The sequence below is a fragment of the Muntiacus reevesi genome, chromosome 1 (assembly GCF_963930625.1).
Source record: "Muntiacus reevesi chromosome 1, mMunRee1.1, whole genome shotgun sequence".
In the NCBI taxonomy this organism is placed as follows: Eukaryota; Metazoa; Chordata; class Mammalia; order Artiodactyla; family Cervidae; genus Muntiacus; species Muntiacus reevesi.
Window position 1 is genome coordinate 250,698,303 of NC_089249.1, and position 17,225 is coordinate 250,715,527.

Consider the following 17,225-nt stretch of genomic DNA (forward strand, 5'->3'; position numbering starts at 1 on the left):
CAGAGAATAGTAGGCTCAGATGGCATATGCTTGGTGGGAAAGAGGACCATGGTGAACTGCTGTGCCTGCCAGTGGTGTGGGAAATGGCGATGGTTGTACACTTACTGTAGTCATTTCTCTCAGCTGGCCTACCCAGCATATTTCAGAGATGAAGAAGTTAAGGCAAAGTGATCTGGAAATGTTTTGACTCAACTTTTAAAGGAAACACCTTGCCAAAATCTCAGAGAAGAGAATAAGGAAGAGATAAGCAAGATGATTTTATGATAATTTATTAAAGCACTATGTAGTAAAAGTTTTTAAAGTACCTGAAGTAACTTCATGCACATGTTGATAAGAACCAAACCTGGAAAAGCAGATGACTTCCTCACCACTCTCCATGAGATTCTGAATGTCAGTGCTACATTACACTTTCTGCTTGTTAGGGATAACACCCTTTGTATAAGACCAGATAACTCAAAGATAATACACAGAGGCAGCTGACATCTTTTAACTGATTTCTGAGGAATATACAGTATAAGGCTTTGATTCTAGAAAAAGTGATTATATTTGGATAATAAGATCTAGGCAAGTGCTAGATGTAGTCAGGATTTAATAAATGATCATTTCCTGACTGATTACCAAGCAGTGTCTTATAAACAAGAAGAGAGGGAAAGAATTATGAATGATAAATAATTTTAGAAATTATTTAGTGGACCTGCCTCATGCAAATGAAAAAACAAAGGCTCATAAAACCTAAGTGACAGTGTCAATTAGCAGGTGCCTTTTCGATACTGTCTATGCTGTCTTTGTTTTTCTTTCTTTTTTTTTTTTAGTTTATTTAAAAGTGTTTGTTGACTTTGTTACAGCATTGCTTCTGCTTTTGTTCAGTTGCTAAGTCATGTCTGCTTCTTTGCCACCCCGTGTACTCCAGCATGCAAGGCTTCCCTGTCCTTCACTATCTCCCTCACTTTGCTCAAACTCATGTCCACTGAATCAGTGATGCCATCCAACCATCTCGTCCTCCTGCCCTCAGTCCTTCCCAACATCAGGGTCTTTTCCAGTGAGTCAGCTCTTCCCATTAGGTGACCGCAGTATTGGAGCTCCAGCTTCAGCACCAGGCCTTACAATTCTTCTGCACTCAGCCTTCTTTATGATCCAGCTCTCACATCCATACATGACTACTGGAAAACCCATAACTTTTGTTTTACCTCTTGGATTTTCGCCCTTGAGGCATGCAGAGTCTTAGCTCCCTGATCAGGGACCAAAGCCGCAACCCATGCATTGGAAGGCGAAGTCTGAACCACTGGACCCACCACGGTAGTCCCTTCTCCTATCATTTACAATTTTTTTCTTATCTACTGATTTATTTGAAATGTGAGCTTAACATTTTTGGCTAAGTGACTGAAGACTTTCTAATCTTTTCTCTAGGCTGAAGAGTGTCAAATCAGAAGTTTTTATAGGTCCTACTTCTCAGATACTGACACAAAGGAATAATAAGATGTATCACCTATCGTGGAGCTTTAGGTTGAGGCTTTAGGTGTATCTGTCTTCTATATTTAAAACAAGAAATTTTATCATGTGAATTTACTCTACATTTTGGAAGATTTCAATTAAGAGATAAAGGCAATGAGTAACCACCACTTTGACAACAATAGCATATTTGTGGTGGATTTCATACACAATGGAGTTTCTAAGAAATTGCAAGGAATGAGATACTGAATCATTTGATAAGTTGATAGTAACACTTTTTGTTTCCCTCTACAACTATAGTAGCAGCCCATTGGCAACGCATGACAAAGTATAAAAAGACAGATCTAGGCACTGTTGCTAATGACAGTGCAACAAAGTCACAAGAGCTCCAATTTGTCAAGAAAGGATACGGTCTAGAATAGGCTTCATCATTACTTCCATGACCACCAGTTATCTTTGCTTAGCTTTTGAGCGTATAGTAGAGATTTTTTTCTCTAGAAAATTCTTGACAGCAGTGGAGTAGAATGAGTAGCATTCTATATTCTTATATTGGTTATTCTATTAAGTAACTGTGGTGGTGTAGTCTGGTTTTCCCACAAATGAACTGTGGTAGTGGTTGAGTCTCTTAAATTGTGTCCTACTCTGCAATCCCTTGGACGATAGCCCACCAGGCTCCTCTGTCCATGGGATTTCCCAGGCAAGAATACTGGAGTGGGTTGCCATTTCCTTCTGCACAGGATCTTCTTGACCCAGGGATTGAACCCAAGTCTCCTGTGTCTCCTGCTTGGCAGGCAGATTCTTTATCACTGAGCCACTTAAACAAAAGGAGATAAACAATGTGACTCTAAAGTCCTTCCACATTAACATTCAATGATTCCAGGTACCATAAGCCCAGTATGTCCTCTTTGGTAAGACCCTTCCATTTGACAAACAAGTTTGTCAAAAGAGTGGCAAAACATATGGACCATTTCCCATTCTTCCCTTCTAGATGCTTATACAAGAGCAGAAGTTGTTTATGAGTGGACCAGAGAGCCAGCACGCTCAGTGGTTGTAGCAGAAGATGGCTCACGCCTAAACCAGTACGATCTTCTTGGACAAACAGTAGATTCTGGAATTGTTCAGTCTAGTACAGGTAAGTGCTATTTGGTAACTTTAGATAGGAAAGAAGGAGCTGAAAAACTTTTTGTAGAAACTTGCAAATTCAGTTAAGTCCTTCAATAACAAAAGTAAGGAGAGTGAAAAATTACACTAAACTGGGAACAGTTAGACTGGGAACTAGTTTAACCTCTATAGACCTGTGATCTTGAATTTGACATGTCATGCCTTTTGATCTCTGGTTTTTCATTTGTTTGTTTATTTACAAACTGAAGAATTGGTTCTCTGTGATCAGGGTAGCACTGTATTTAGATATGTGAACTCTTAGAGAAGAATATATGGGTTGAATACTTCTCCAAGTTACCAGTTAATTGCGGTCACCTCATAGGGTTGTTGGAAGGAATAAATTATATCCATGAAGAGTAAACTATCACACTTTGGGCACATAAAAAAAAAAAAAACCTCTTGATAAATGTTAGCTATTCATATCATTTAGGACCCTTTTATTGTCATGATCAATAAATCTTGGTAAATTTGTAACAGTAGTCATTACACATAGGATGCCCAAACACCTTCCCCACCTCACTTCCTCCACACCTAACTTCATTTGTAACTCTAGCCAGGAACCTTCCACAGCTAAAACCTACACTGATCACTCTATTTTGGAATTAAAAGTGGATGGACCGCCATCTCTCTTGGTGTTGTAACTGTTTTACCAATGAAATACTCAGAATTAGATCAGATTTTCTATCAAGCAGTCAAATCCAAAATTTTAAACTTTTGAAGTTGTTTCAAGAAATAAGATGAGTTTAGTTATTCAGGTATCCCTTTTGTGACTAACTGATATGTGATCATAGGGCCAGATAATTACAGATAAAATCTGTATCCTAAATATTAGGAAAACTTACTCCCTCAATCCCAATATTTTTAATTATGTTCAATTACTAAAAGCTTAGCAAGGGTCAACAATTTTGCAACTGTCTTTTAATTTTGAAATTCATTCATTAACTTTGATTTGCAATTTCTGAAAAAAAAAGAAAAGAAAGAAAGTTAAATGATAAGTAAGGGCAGAATTGCTCTTTATCTCAGAAAATTTTCTCCCTTAAATTTCAAACTTTATATTAGGACCATGGTCATAATCTGATCATTCTAAATTCAAGTGATAGGTCAATATATCTTACTCTGATTATTGAATAACCACTGCTTAATAGGACTTATCTTTTGCTCACTTTATAGCATCCTTGGTTACTCTAGAAGTTGAAACGTTTATGTGTCTTGTTTTGAAAAATGAAAATATTGTTCTCCATTGTGCTTTACCTACCTTAGAAATGCACATGGCATACTGGGAATGTGTTAGGCTTTGCAGTGAGAAAGATGTGGGCTCAAGTCCTAGATCTGCCACTCAGAAGCCTGGTGACATTGAGACGTTCACTTATCTAATTAGAAACTGTTCTCTTTTAAAAATGGGGAGCCTCTAATTTTGTATTAAAGATAAGATAATATCAAATGTTAAGCAGAGTGTTATACAGTAGATGCTCAAAATGGTATGTTATAGTTGTTGTTATTGTCCTAAAGATATCCTAGAACATGCAAAATACTGAAAATTTTTCTTTTCTCACCAAGTTATATTGGAAAAGACACTAAAATGAGCAGTGTTTACTTTTAAAAATTGAATGCTGTAATTGACTGGATATTGTGACAGGCACTACAGTCAATGATAGACAAGACACATATCTTGCTTTCATAAAATCTGAAGTCTAAGGGAAGACAAACACGTAAACTATAATTATCAAAATGGGTGTTAAGTGCTGTGATTAATATTTTTGGGAGGGCAAGTCCTTCCTGTCTTCTGTGTCCCTATGATTTACTATAGTATCTGAAACAGAAGAGGCATCGAGTAAATATTTTTGAACTAATGAATATAAAATTAGTGAATCCAGCCTGGGATAATCAAGGAAGGATTGCTTCAGGGGCTGATTTTCATTTTGTTAATATGCATTTGTTGAGTTAAATAATCGCTATTCTAGGCCAAGGCATTCAGAATAACAGACCTAGAACTTCCCCTCAATAAATTCTCTCCCTACTATCATTAGAACAGAGGTTGGATGATGTTTAGGAAACAGTATTTCAAGTGCAGTAGCAATAGGACAAGTATATATGAAAGTTGTTGAGAGGAAGGGATGCTTCCACTCTATTCTAGTGCCAATCACCTAGATACGGCACAAGATCCCTCTGTATGTTCTAGTTCCTATGTCTGCAAAATAAGTGGCTTAGTCTGATGAACTTGGAGACCTTTTCCCTTCTGGTTTTCTAAGCCAGCCTACCTACATTCTTGTTACTCAGAAAAGATAAAGAGTCACAAAAGGACACCAGGTGAGAAAGAAGGGTCCAATTCACCACCACCAAGCTGGCTGGACCTCATAAGTTACGTCCATTAAAAGTCATCATTCTGTGTTGGAACAGCAAGTTTAGCTGTACAAAATAAGAGTGTGTCCTTGTCATTTCTATAGAATATGGAGGGAGGAGGAGGAGAATAACGAGCACATTCTCAAATGTAGGAACTCAGTTTGATGTGGTTTTCCACTCCACAATAAAACCCTGAACTACACTTCTTTGGTTCTACATTTGCGTCTCAAAAATCCACCTTAAAAGATTTCTATGGGAAGAAACAAAGATCTTTTGTAAGGCCTTCAACCCCATATTCACATCTCCTATGAGGCAGCTTATGGCTTTGAGCTTGGTACCATAAAACATGGATGACAGCACACTCGGAGAGGTCTGTATGGGCCCTCATGTCCTTCTAACGGGAGACCAGATATAGTCACACACACAGTGGAAGTGGGATAAACACACAGCTCCCTGGATATGATCAGCTATGCATGTGAAGCCTAGAGAATGCAAAGATCATGACAAATCAAAGGCACAGATGATCTAGCAGCTTAGCTTCTCCCCGCTAGTCCTTTTCATAATTGACCGTATTTAGCAAAATGGACCACTTTGAATGTCCATTAATAAAAGTGCCACTAGGGCAGCAGTCAGTTTTTTACTAAGAGAAAGAGCAGGGAGCTGATACTTGCCATGTTGCACACAGCTATGAATTTTGCATCCTTGATGTTATTTCAATTTTTGTCACAATATCCACTGCTGCTGGGCTTCTCAGGTGATTCAGTGGTAAAGACTCCACCAAGCCAGTGCAGGAGACATGGGTTCAGTCCCTGAGTTTGGACGATCCCCTGGAGAAGGAGATGGCAACCCACTCTAGTATCCTTGCCTGGGAAATCCCATAGTCAGAGAAGCCTGATGGGCTACAGTCCATGGGGTCACAAAAAGTCAGACACAACTGAGCAACTACACAACAACATGGAGCCTTGACAACATTAAGATAAAAGACATTGAGTGTTATTATCTCCCTGTTTCTGCCAGAAGACTAGGAAGGGTGACAGATAAGTGCACATACATTGAGAATCATTAAGTAAAGAGCAGCATTTGCTACCTTAAAATTCTCTGTGAGGAGAGAAGCAATTCAGGTCACCTTCTAGAAGGTGTTGGCCTGCAACCAGCACACACATGAACACACACTCGCAACATTACCACTGACCTCTTTCATGTCAAATACCTCTAGCTCACTTCAGTGCCATAGGGGGGAAAATATGAGGCTCAATCTAGTATTTGTACTTGTTTCAGTGCAAACATATTAGAAAGACAGTCCATTCATTGGAATCTGCCATCAGTCTGTGGGGGGAAATGAGTCAAAGACTTGGTCTGAAGTGCACTCATTCACCTGGCAGAACAAGCTTGCTTCAAGGACACAGAAGGATGAGTCTAGTCAACTTTCAGATCTGATACAGTTCTCTGTTATCCACTCATTTATTCCTTCAGCAATTTTCTCCTTTACTGTGTTTAACACTGTGAATGACCTAGAGAAAAGAGATGAGGGACACATACTCCCTGCTCTCAGGAAGCTCACGGTTGGGACTTCTCTGATGGTCAAGTGGGTAAGAGTCCACCTGCCAATGCGGGGAGCACAGGTTTAATCCCTGGCCCAGGAAGACCCTACCTGCCTTGGGGCAACTAACCCGTGCCCACAACTGCTGAGCCTGTGCTCCAAAGCCTGTGCTCCACAGCCAGAGAAGCCACCACAACCCGAGAGCAGCCCCTGCTCTCCACAGCTAGAGAAAGCCTGTGCATGGCTCCAAAGGCCCAGCACAGCCAAATTAATACATAAATGAGTAAACCAATAAATAATTGGGAAAAAAATGAAGCTCAGGGTTGAGTAATTTAAGTCGCTAATATTCATTGAATGGTCTAATCCTTACAACAGTCCTAGGATGTATGTATTATCATTTTCTCCATTTTGAAGATGGTATATAATTGAGGCCCAGAGAGGTTTAATAATTTTTCCAAGGTCACACAGCCAGGCAGTGGCAGAACTGGGATTTGAACTCGGAAAATCTCACTATAGCATGTATGTTCTCAACCATATGAAACACTAGTAACAGGCAGGATAGACAAGTGTAAAAATGCAACAATATGGTATGTCATGGAGCATAAGAGATGGATTCTGGAGTATATTGGGAGGTGTTGAATGTTGGTTTTACAATGAATTAACTGCATGACCTTTGTTCATCTTTTCTCTTGTACTTTGGTGATAATCAGAGGATCTGCTTCTTTGGGGTACCGTGAGATTGAAATGAGAAAAATGCATGTAAACTGATTAACAGAGTTTCTGACATGCACAATCATGTAATAAATATTAGCTATTACTATTAATAATGATGAAGTTAATATAAAAAGTCTATATGATGACACTTAAGAACTCATTTCTGCTTGAAATATCACGGAAGGTAGTTTGAAACTAGATCCCATGCGTGGCCCCCTATCTCATTCTACTACACCATATTTTGCTTCCTAAATAATTCTTTAAGGAGGGCCCACATAAAAATTATAATTGTAATTAAAGGGCATGGCAATGTAACTTATATAGAGAAGGAAAATTGTTAAATTAGTCATTAGGTATAAGAATAATACCACAGCTATAAAATAAGATATAATAAAAATGCTTTTTCAAAATGCAACAATGATGACTAGAAAGTCATATTTACCTAAGTCAATAGATACTATTGTGATCAAAGGAAACATAGGTGAGATTTGTCTAATAAGAATGTCTCTTCTTTGTGAAGGACTATTATTTATCCTTAGAACAGATGACTAAGAGAAACTGTAGGATCCTATTTCCTAGAGACAGTCTTCACTGGATGAGTTAAGGATGCCTCGACAGGGTCAAAATGAATGAGGAAAGCAACTGTTTTCACTGACCAGGGAGCAAAAGTGGTGATGGACTTTCTTCAAAGGGGCCTCATGGCCCCTATTTTTGCAGCTTAGTACATGATCTCCAGAGAGATAATATAACTATAAAATGTGAGAACAAACTCCATAGAAGGGAAGGTAGAGAAGGAGAAGACCTATACAGTCGTCTGGTCAACCTAATCATATTTCAGATGAGGAAACAGGTCTAGAGATGTAAGTGGCCTAGGATTATAACCATTGTTTCATTATTGCTATTCAAGTATTATCTGAAGCCGATAGTTTAATATCTATGAGCCCCTCCCTCAATGATATTTTTGATTCCTCATCCCTTTGAAAAAGGTAGCATCTTTGGAAAACACAAAAGTTTAGAACACTTGAAAAGCTTTACAAGGAATCAGTGTCCACTACAATTTTGTTAAAGAAATGAATGGTGGATTTCTTCAGCTAGAGAGAGAATATATTTCTATCTGATTTACCTTTACACTATAAATCTGCCTGTGACTCAGAATTTTTTAGAATAATTTTCACATCTGTTATTTCATATCATCCTCAGAGAATCCTATGAAACAAGCAGCACACTATCATTTCTATTCAACAAGTGAGAAACTAAAGTCAAAGTTAAGCAAGGGATCTACTCTAAGGAACTAACATTTGGGAAAAAAAAAGTTGGAAGCCAGATTAAAAAAAAAAAAAAAAGCTGGAAGCCAGATATAAAGAAATCTGCAGTGTTCCTTTACAGAATTATATTCCTGCTTCTTTTCTTCTCTCTCCTTAATTTCATATTGTAATGCATCAAAAATGTTGTCTCATCTAATTTACAAGCTTCCCTTGGGGTTACATGATGTGCAAGGATATCTGAATTACAATTCTTCTTGACTGTTGAATCAGAGGGAAATAATTTGACATACTTAGTGCATAAGTACTTCATGTCTAGAGATACTCTTTCAATCCAATTTAGGTGACTTTTTGGTTGCAATTTTCTTTCATTTTTAAACTATTACAGTGTGATTCTGATTTTGTCACTTTTCCTTTTCTTATTTAAATGTTACTGATGGAAATAATAAATAACAATCTACAATAGAGATAAAGAAGAGCTTATTTGAACCAAACCATGAACCATAGCCTGGGAGACACAGATCCAAGAAGTACTTGAATTGTGTTCTGCCAGGCTGCAAAATGGGGGATGCTTATAAAGAGCAGAACCACAATATTACATAAGTTGTTTTCAAAAATTATAACTGGAGCTGGCAAGAAGTAAGGGTGCTTGTTAAGCTAGTGTTGGTTAGGGTCTGAAATGTTACATGGGGAAAACTTGAAGCTGTAATGTTGCAGCTGGCCACTGCTGGTAGATATTGTTTTGAGAATAGCAAGGTGGTGTCCTTAAGTCTGATAGAGTTCAGAAAAGTCAGGGTCTCAGTGATATGAGAATGTATGTAAAACCACATCCACAGTAGCCAACCAGATCCATTTTGGTTGTATGAACCTCAGTTACTCCATTTAAAATTTTAAATGCATTCTTTTCTTTAATTGTTAAAGTAGATGTACAATGTATGTTTGATAGGCCACAAGGCAGGCTGTTCTAGTTAGCATCATGTATAAACCAAATCATGTCTAAGCCAGAATGATTTCCCCATTCCTCACTATGTGAAAATTTCTTCCATCAACATGTTATACCATAACTTCTTAAATTTTATTTAATTTAGGAAGGTGATTTTAATAGATTTGAAGTTTTCCTCTACTTTCTCTAGTTTGTTAGAGAGAAAGTGGTTTATAAAATAAACACGAAGTCAAATAACAGCTCATCCAAAAAATATTCTTTGCAGAATCTTCCCAAAATGTCACACTGTGAACAACAAAAGATGATAATGGAATATATATAGACACTCATTTTTATGGCATTACATGAGAGATGGATTTTTTTCCTTTGAGCTGGTGACATTTTTCAGGCTACAATTGAATGAATGATTAGGAATAATAATGCCTACTCCTAGAAGGTGAGGTGTAACCTGTGTCTACCCAAGACTACATTTTAGCAGTCTCAAGAAAAAATGTTTTTTGGTTTGTTTGTTTTTGCTCTTTTTCTTAAATTTGAATCACTTATTTCTTTCAGATGACCTTGGAGACATTATCCAAGTTATCTACAGAAAAATATAAATAAATTAGATAACGTTTTATTTACCTTTCAAAAAAGAAATACTAGTAGGTATTAACTAGAGTAGTGTTCTTAAATCTCATGCATCCCTTTTCATCATAGGCAAGTACTGAATATTTAGGATATGTAAAGCCATGCCATAAGGACTTCCCTGGTGGTCTAATGGCTAAGACTATGTGCTCCCAATGCAGGGGACCTGGCTTTGATCCCTGGTCAGGAAATTAGATCCCACTTGCCACAGCTCAGAGTTCGCATGACACAACTAAGATCTACTTTTCCAAATAAATAAATATATTTTTTAAAGCCCATGCTATATGTAAAGAACTGTCTCTCTTCTTAACTATCTTTAAGTTTGGTGGAAGGGTATAAGCATATAAGTAGCTAAAATAAAATGCATACAATATAAATGTAAACAGAAGCTATAAATAAATTTGAAGTTACTTAATATTAATCAGTAAATGGCAGGTGTTATCCTTAATAACAATCATGAGAGCACAAATGAATGCACAGATGATTTCCTACTATAGAGAATATAGGGAGCATTTCTTCTACCAACACTTCCACCAATTCCAACAGGAGAAATGGGAGAAAAAAATGGAGAAAGGAACTTAAAGTGTTTTAAACCTCTAATGTAGCATGATCTTCACGAGAGCCCTCATTCTTTATTCTCCCCGCAATATACTTATCACTATCTTATAAACAGAGAAATTGAGGATCAGAGAGTCTAAGGCTACACAACAGCAAAGTAGTATAGCTGGGTTTTGAACCCAAATTCATTTGCTTCCAAAGCTAACAAACTCACCTCTACAGTAACTTTCTTCCTATTCTACTATGGACTGAATCCCACCCATAGATAAACAAAATATTCAGCTATAGAAGAGGTCAAAATGAGAAATTTTTAGGTCCAAATACTGAGATATAAAAATGTGTGGTGAGACACAAGATGGAATACTGAAATGCGACCAGAGCTAGGATGTGGAGATTCTTGAATGCGGGTTAGGGAGGTGCTTGTTAGTGCGTAGCACTGGAGACACTGATTGTCACAGGGAGGGAAGAGAGAACTGTAATGGCATCTAGGGGCTAAGAGGCAAGGTATGTGACGACCTGTCCTACTTTACACAAGACAGTGCCCACAGTATATCATTAGCACTTCTGAAATGTTCTGGAAAGAGCTGAGGTTGAGAAACCTGATGTAGATAGTGGGAATCCATTACGGTGTTTTAAGATATGTATATATACTTTAAAATGATCATTCTGACCCCAGAACTTACAGAAAGTTGGACTGGACACCAACAAGGCAGTTCACAGATGATTGCAGATTTACACTGTAAATCTCTAAAGAGGTAAGTGTTGACCATGAGATAAGAGAGAGACTGAGAGATACTGCACAGGTGAAATTAAAATTGTGATGAGCAGTTGATTTGTTTCTCTCTCTTTTGGAAGCCTTACTTAACACCCTACGATTAATTCCAGGTTTTTAGACTGAGTGGATAGATAGATGAGTGTGCCATGAATTTAGAAATGGATGCTCAGTGGAAAGGAAACCCTGCTATATGCTAGTCATTATTTTTTATGAAAAGGTTTAAATATTATCACTTATGAACATACTTAGTTGGTGATAACAATGAAAAATCACTATCTATGAGTTATCCAGTAGATTTTTAGAAATGCAGTGATTTTGAAAGAATTGTCACTTAGAGATGTAGATTCCCACAGCCATCTGGATCAAAATGACATTAGGAGCAGGGGTGAGAAAGAAAATTTCATATCAGAGTTAAGAAAAAGACAGAAATGACAGCTGAGGACAGAACTATACCAGGAAATTCTGCATTTGCTTTGCAGAAAGATGAAGACCAGTGCCAGAGAATCAGGAAGAACTCAGTACTCTATGGCTGAAATAACCAGTGAGTTAGCAAAAGAAATTGAAAATGAGAGAGAAAAGGAGAATGTGACTCTACAGAGTACTATCAAGATGGTAGGCGCATTCAGCATTGCTCAATTTTTAATGCTACAAAGAAGGTGGTGGTGGACTTGAAGACTGAGATCTCCTTTAAGATTGAGATGTTCAGTTATGGATACTAAGACCATGGACAGTTTTTACCATATTATAGCAGCTGAAGCTGGATGGTCATGAGCTGAGACATAAATCATAGGATGAAGAGAGAAGAGTTTTGAGTTGAAGAGAAGAAGGGAGATAGAAAGATGTGAATACCAAAGAAATGTTTTCTTAGTAAGAATATACCTAGTTCTCTCCTACCTATACATAGATAACTGAGTATACATTTAGAGTGAATAAAACTAAAAACTTCAAAGATTTGTAATTAAGGAACTATAGCATCAACTTAGAAAAAAGCACCTCCTACAATTTGAGTTGTGTGTTCATTTTTTTGGGCCTCAAATCAAATCAGACTTTTCAAAAGCTAGTGACAAATATGGGTTTTCTTGCCTCCACCATAAAGGATGATTTGTGTATTTAGGTGGGACCTGAAGAATTGCATGTTTCAAAACCTTTCCAGGTGATTCTGGTGAAGATATTTCTTAAAACAAATTTTGAAAATTCTGTCACACAGTCCTCATTTCAGAGATCAGACTAAGTCAAATTCAAGGTCAGACAGCTAAGGAAAGAAAGGGCTGGAGCTGGAATTCAGCTCCCCCGACTTGAACACCAAAGCTCCTTCATTAGATAACCTGACTCTTTCCTGCAGTGGACATACTGGCCATCTGGTGTCTTCTGATGCATTGGTGTCTGTCATCAAGATCTAATTCATTACCTTCAGGGTTACGAGTGCCAGTCTGTAAATATATGCTCAGATTTGTCTCTTCAATGTATCAGTCACCAGGATTATGACATAATATCAGTGAGACGTCAGACACCTCAGTCTCGTCCTCAGTGCCTTTTTGGTGTGTTTTATTTTTAGACTAGAATTTTCTTTGTTTGTTTTTTTTTTTTTTTTTTTTTTTGATGTGGACCATTGTTACAGTTTTTACTGAATTCATTACAATATTGCTTCTGTTTTACATTGTGGTTTTTTGACCTCCAGGCATGTAGAATCCTAGCATGTAGACCAGGGATTGAACCCACAAGCCCTGCAGTAGAAGGTGAAGTCTTAACCATTGGACCACCATGGAAGTCCCAGTATGTTTTGCAAATGTCTTTTTTCTTTCCTGGATAACAGCAATTCTCTCCAGGAACCAGATGTTATGTGGAGAAAGGCTATGTCTAATCTCCAGGTTCTTGCTACTGACAGAAAAACTGAGAGATTTCTTTTCAAGGTCAAATTGCTCACCTTATTGTCTGTTTTACCCTCTAGGAGAGTATGTTGTTATGACCACTCATTTCCACCTGAAGAGAAAGATTGGATATTTTGTTATTCAAACATACCTGCCGTGCATAATGACAGTTATTCTTTCCCAAGTCTCATTCTGGCTCAACAGAGAGTCTGTACCAGCGAGGACTGTCTTTGGTAAGCGCCAGTCAAGAAACACATGCAAGGGTCACTTGGAAGGGAAAGTTTTTTCATACCTGTGACATTGCAGATAGAATGAAAAAAATAATTATACACTAAATCTGAAGTTACCACAACAGAAAGGTTCAAGGTACAGCCATTTTCATTATGAATGATTGTAAAAAATTCTTTTTTAAAATAGCAAGCTGTTTTAGTGCATGTTAGTTGATGGGATTAATGAACACTTGATTTGCTGTTTTAAGAGAGAAATGTAATGAAGCAGGCATAAAGTGCTTTGTGATAGATTAAAATATACACATAGGAACACTTATACCTAAACCATACATTTAGAATACATAATCAAGTCTCAGTATATTTTTTGAGAATCTGAGAAAATATCAGCAGAACTACTTCCTTAATATATGAAAGCAGGGATTCTTTATATAGAAGTAACTTAGTGAGGACCATTATACCAGTAAAGGAATATCTCAGTTTTACTAATGTGTGTACTTCTGAAGTTACAAATATTTCTATGAAAATATTCTAAATGCCTTAGATACTTTGAGTTAAATCAATCTAATGCAAAATTAAAGGGTGATAACTTTTTACTAATAGGAAAACTCATGCCTAATTCATTGTTTTAGAAGTGTGTATTTCATATAAAGAGCTCCTGCCTGTATTATAGTACACTGTCTTAAGTATACTTTTCAGAATAATAAACACAAGATTTCATTAACAAAAACTTGATGATTCATCCACTCATTTAGTCATTGACTTTTTTTTGAAATCTATCATGAGGTCCTACTGTGTTCTAATGTAGCTCTCACCATAACGTTATCCGCTCCTCTCATAAATTTGGGAGTTTAAAATTTCAATAGCAGTAAAATCTTGCAGAATACTTACTGAGTGTTTTAATATCACTCTGTTCTATAATATAATTCCCTACTCTCTTATTTAACACTAGAAAAATTCTCTGTAATATTACTCCTGTGTTTTAGACAAGAAAGCTAAGGGATAAGATATTAAGTACAGGGTTAGCCAAAATGTTCATAAAGTTTGAATGAACTTATTGGCCAACCCAATAACTTGCCCGAGGTCAGAAGCTATGAGGTGAAGGAATCTGGAATAAGATCCAGCCTCTTAGCTTTAAAGCCTGTGCACTTAATGATGATGAGATGCCATCCCCATGTACTACCTGTTCCTTGACAAGGCGTGGAATGGGGTTGTTGTAGGCAGCATAATTCATTTGGAAATAACAACCACATATTCAATTGGTGAGAGGTACGGGTTCATTCCAGAAATATCAAGGTTCATTCCAAGGTTCATTCAAATATATAACAGGCACATGCTATGTTTACAACCCTTTACTACAAAACAAAAAGCTTCAGATGCTTACAGTCTATTCTGAGGATTGTTCTTGTGCAAAGACCCCTATGGCATCATGGCTTTATCCCAGGAAAACAGCAAGACTCTGCTACCAGGGCCCAGAAAAGAATCTGGGCAAGTTGTTTCTGGGTTGGGAACCACCAAATCTTTGTTGTGACATCAGCCTAAGAGCCCTAATCAGCTAAATCAAGGCCCAAAATGATTCCAGCCACCAGGCGGAAGAGTAGTTCATTTAAAACTCTTTTTTTCCCTTATCACAATTTGTAAATATTAACTAATTAGAATTGAAGATTGAACTCTTGTCAGATGCTCACTTCTATATATGTATGTAGTTTGAGCCCTTTATTCATTTGAATGTTTTAATTAGAACAAATGAGATATTTGCTTTATGTTTTATATTTATTTTTATAGAATGAGCCCAGCACTATAGTAAAAATGATTTTTTTAAAGGCTCACTTTCCGCCCCCTCTGTCCCCAAGAAATCCTACTCTTCCTTTTTGGAAATCCTATAAAGCACTTCAGAATGTTTTGTAAGTCAAAAATCTTGCTCTTAATAGTTTCAACAGTCCGCTCTCCTAGCCAACTCATGCCCTTTTGGTGAACATAACTACATATTTGTAAATACAACCATGGCAAATATTTCTGTGTATCAAGTTATATATTTCTAATGTTTTAAGCTCAATAAAATCACTAATGCAATTTTCCAAGACCTTTAGCCTTTTAAAATTTATTTAATACACATGTCTCTATTCTTTTTAGTTTGTACTCAGCACATTCCTCTGAGCTGTGGGGGATGACTGAGAGGATCACAGGTATTTGAAGAAAAAATATCAAAAGGAAAAGGAAAGCAAAAGCTATACTTTGCAACAGTTTATTAAATGGCATACAGAATGCAACAAAGCTGAAGCCATTTTATGTCTTAAAACATCATCTTTTTGACCCTTCCTGCTCTTTCTTATTTGAAGACAGTGTGGTCATTTGATATTGATTCCAGATACACCCACATTTTTGGCTCAATCGTGTCTTTTAAGTATTGGTTACTTATAAAATGAGAGTATAATTAAAATAAAACAGTGCCATTTAAAAGATTAGGTGAGAAAAATAAAATAAAATTTGTATATTGCCAGCATCAGTACTTGGAACTTAACAGATGCTCAACACATTTTAATTTTTTTCCCTTTCACTATAGCCAGAATTGTAAAACAACACACACACACACACACACACACACACACACACACACACAACATGCCTTTCTTTATGCTATTCTTAACTGTTTTTAATTTATGGATACATAAACCACATAAACCAAAATTAAAAAAAAAATGGAATTCACTTTAGCAGGGATGTATCCAAAAGGAGTGAAGCTGTCAATAATAAGCTATTAACTTTGCCCTTAGTAAGTATCAGGCTCAATACTTTATTACATTATTTTATTTAATACTCACAATAGCCCTCTGAGTTTGACTTATTCAAATTAAATTAGGGAATAATTACAAAAAAACTCCAGAAGTTCAGACTTGTGAGACAATCTTCCCAAGGTTACTCAGCAATTACAGAGCTGAGGTTTGAAACTGGGTTGCTCTGTTCCCCAAATACTGACATTTAATTACTTTGCTCTTTGCTCAAGTTAATATGTAAATTTGGGGGCTTTTTCCCAGCTAATATTCCTTCAACCAGTTGTTGGTTATGTAATATGGATAATGCCCCAAAATGTCCTGCAACACCTCCAAAGCTCATAGTAAGTCTATTCCCTACAATTGTGACCGTGTATCAACTTACTGAAAATCTCAGTGTTTCTTCTTAATCCTATCACTTCCTAATAGAGTTGCAAAGATAAGTTACCTTGAAATTCATGGAAAACTGGGAATATTGGGTGGTTTAAAGTACCTTAGAAAATGTAGCCGCCTACCAGCTGCATGACCCTACTGATACTCTAAAATTAATCAAAAGAGGAATCATAGGTACGAGTTTTAGACAGATGGGATGACAATATCTTCTGTGGCAATAATTGACTTATCTTTAAGATGCTTCTACATATTATTATATTTAATCCTCTAATCTTATGAATGTGTAAAAGTTTTCCTTTCTTAGAATTTCAACAATGATATATAACAATCAAGGGAATGAAGTGTAAGTCACCACATTTACAGTTATGAAAACTGAGGTCCCTAGGAGCTAACTCACTGCTCAAGGCTATAGAGTTAATAAATAGTGAGGGACTAGCTACTGGAAGAGGTTAAGATTTTTTCCACACCATGCAGTCTAAGTTATTGGGTTCCTGTGATGGTTTTTTTTCTATAAATTTTCAAATGGCTTAAAAGGAGACTTACAGTATTCTAACTCATAGATTGCATCACATATAGTAGGTTGAAAATATTAACTTGTTA

General features: G+C 36.8%; 1 protein-coding gene across 1 annotated transcript in view; it reads left to right on the plus strand.

Moving 5' to 3' along the window:
* The window catches only part of GABRA1 (gamma-aminobutyric acid type A receptor subunit alpha1), a 54,169-nt gene that overhangs the window by 31,314 nt on the left and 5,630 nt on the right, over nucleotides 1–17,225 (plus strand). The window contains exons 7-8 of the mRNA XM_065936479.1: nucleotides 2,438–2,581; nucleotides 13,315–13,467. Of these exons, the coding sequence (XP_065792551.1) occupies nucleotides 2,438–2,581; nucleotides 13,315–13,467 (297 nt within the window). The remainder of the gene's footprint in view (nucleotides 1–2,437; nucleotides 2,582–13,314; nucleotides 13,468–17,225) is intronic.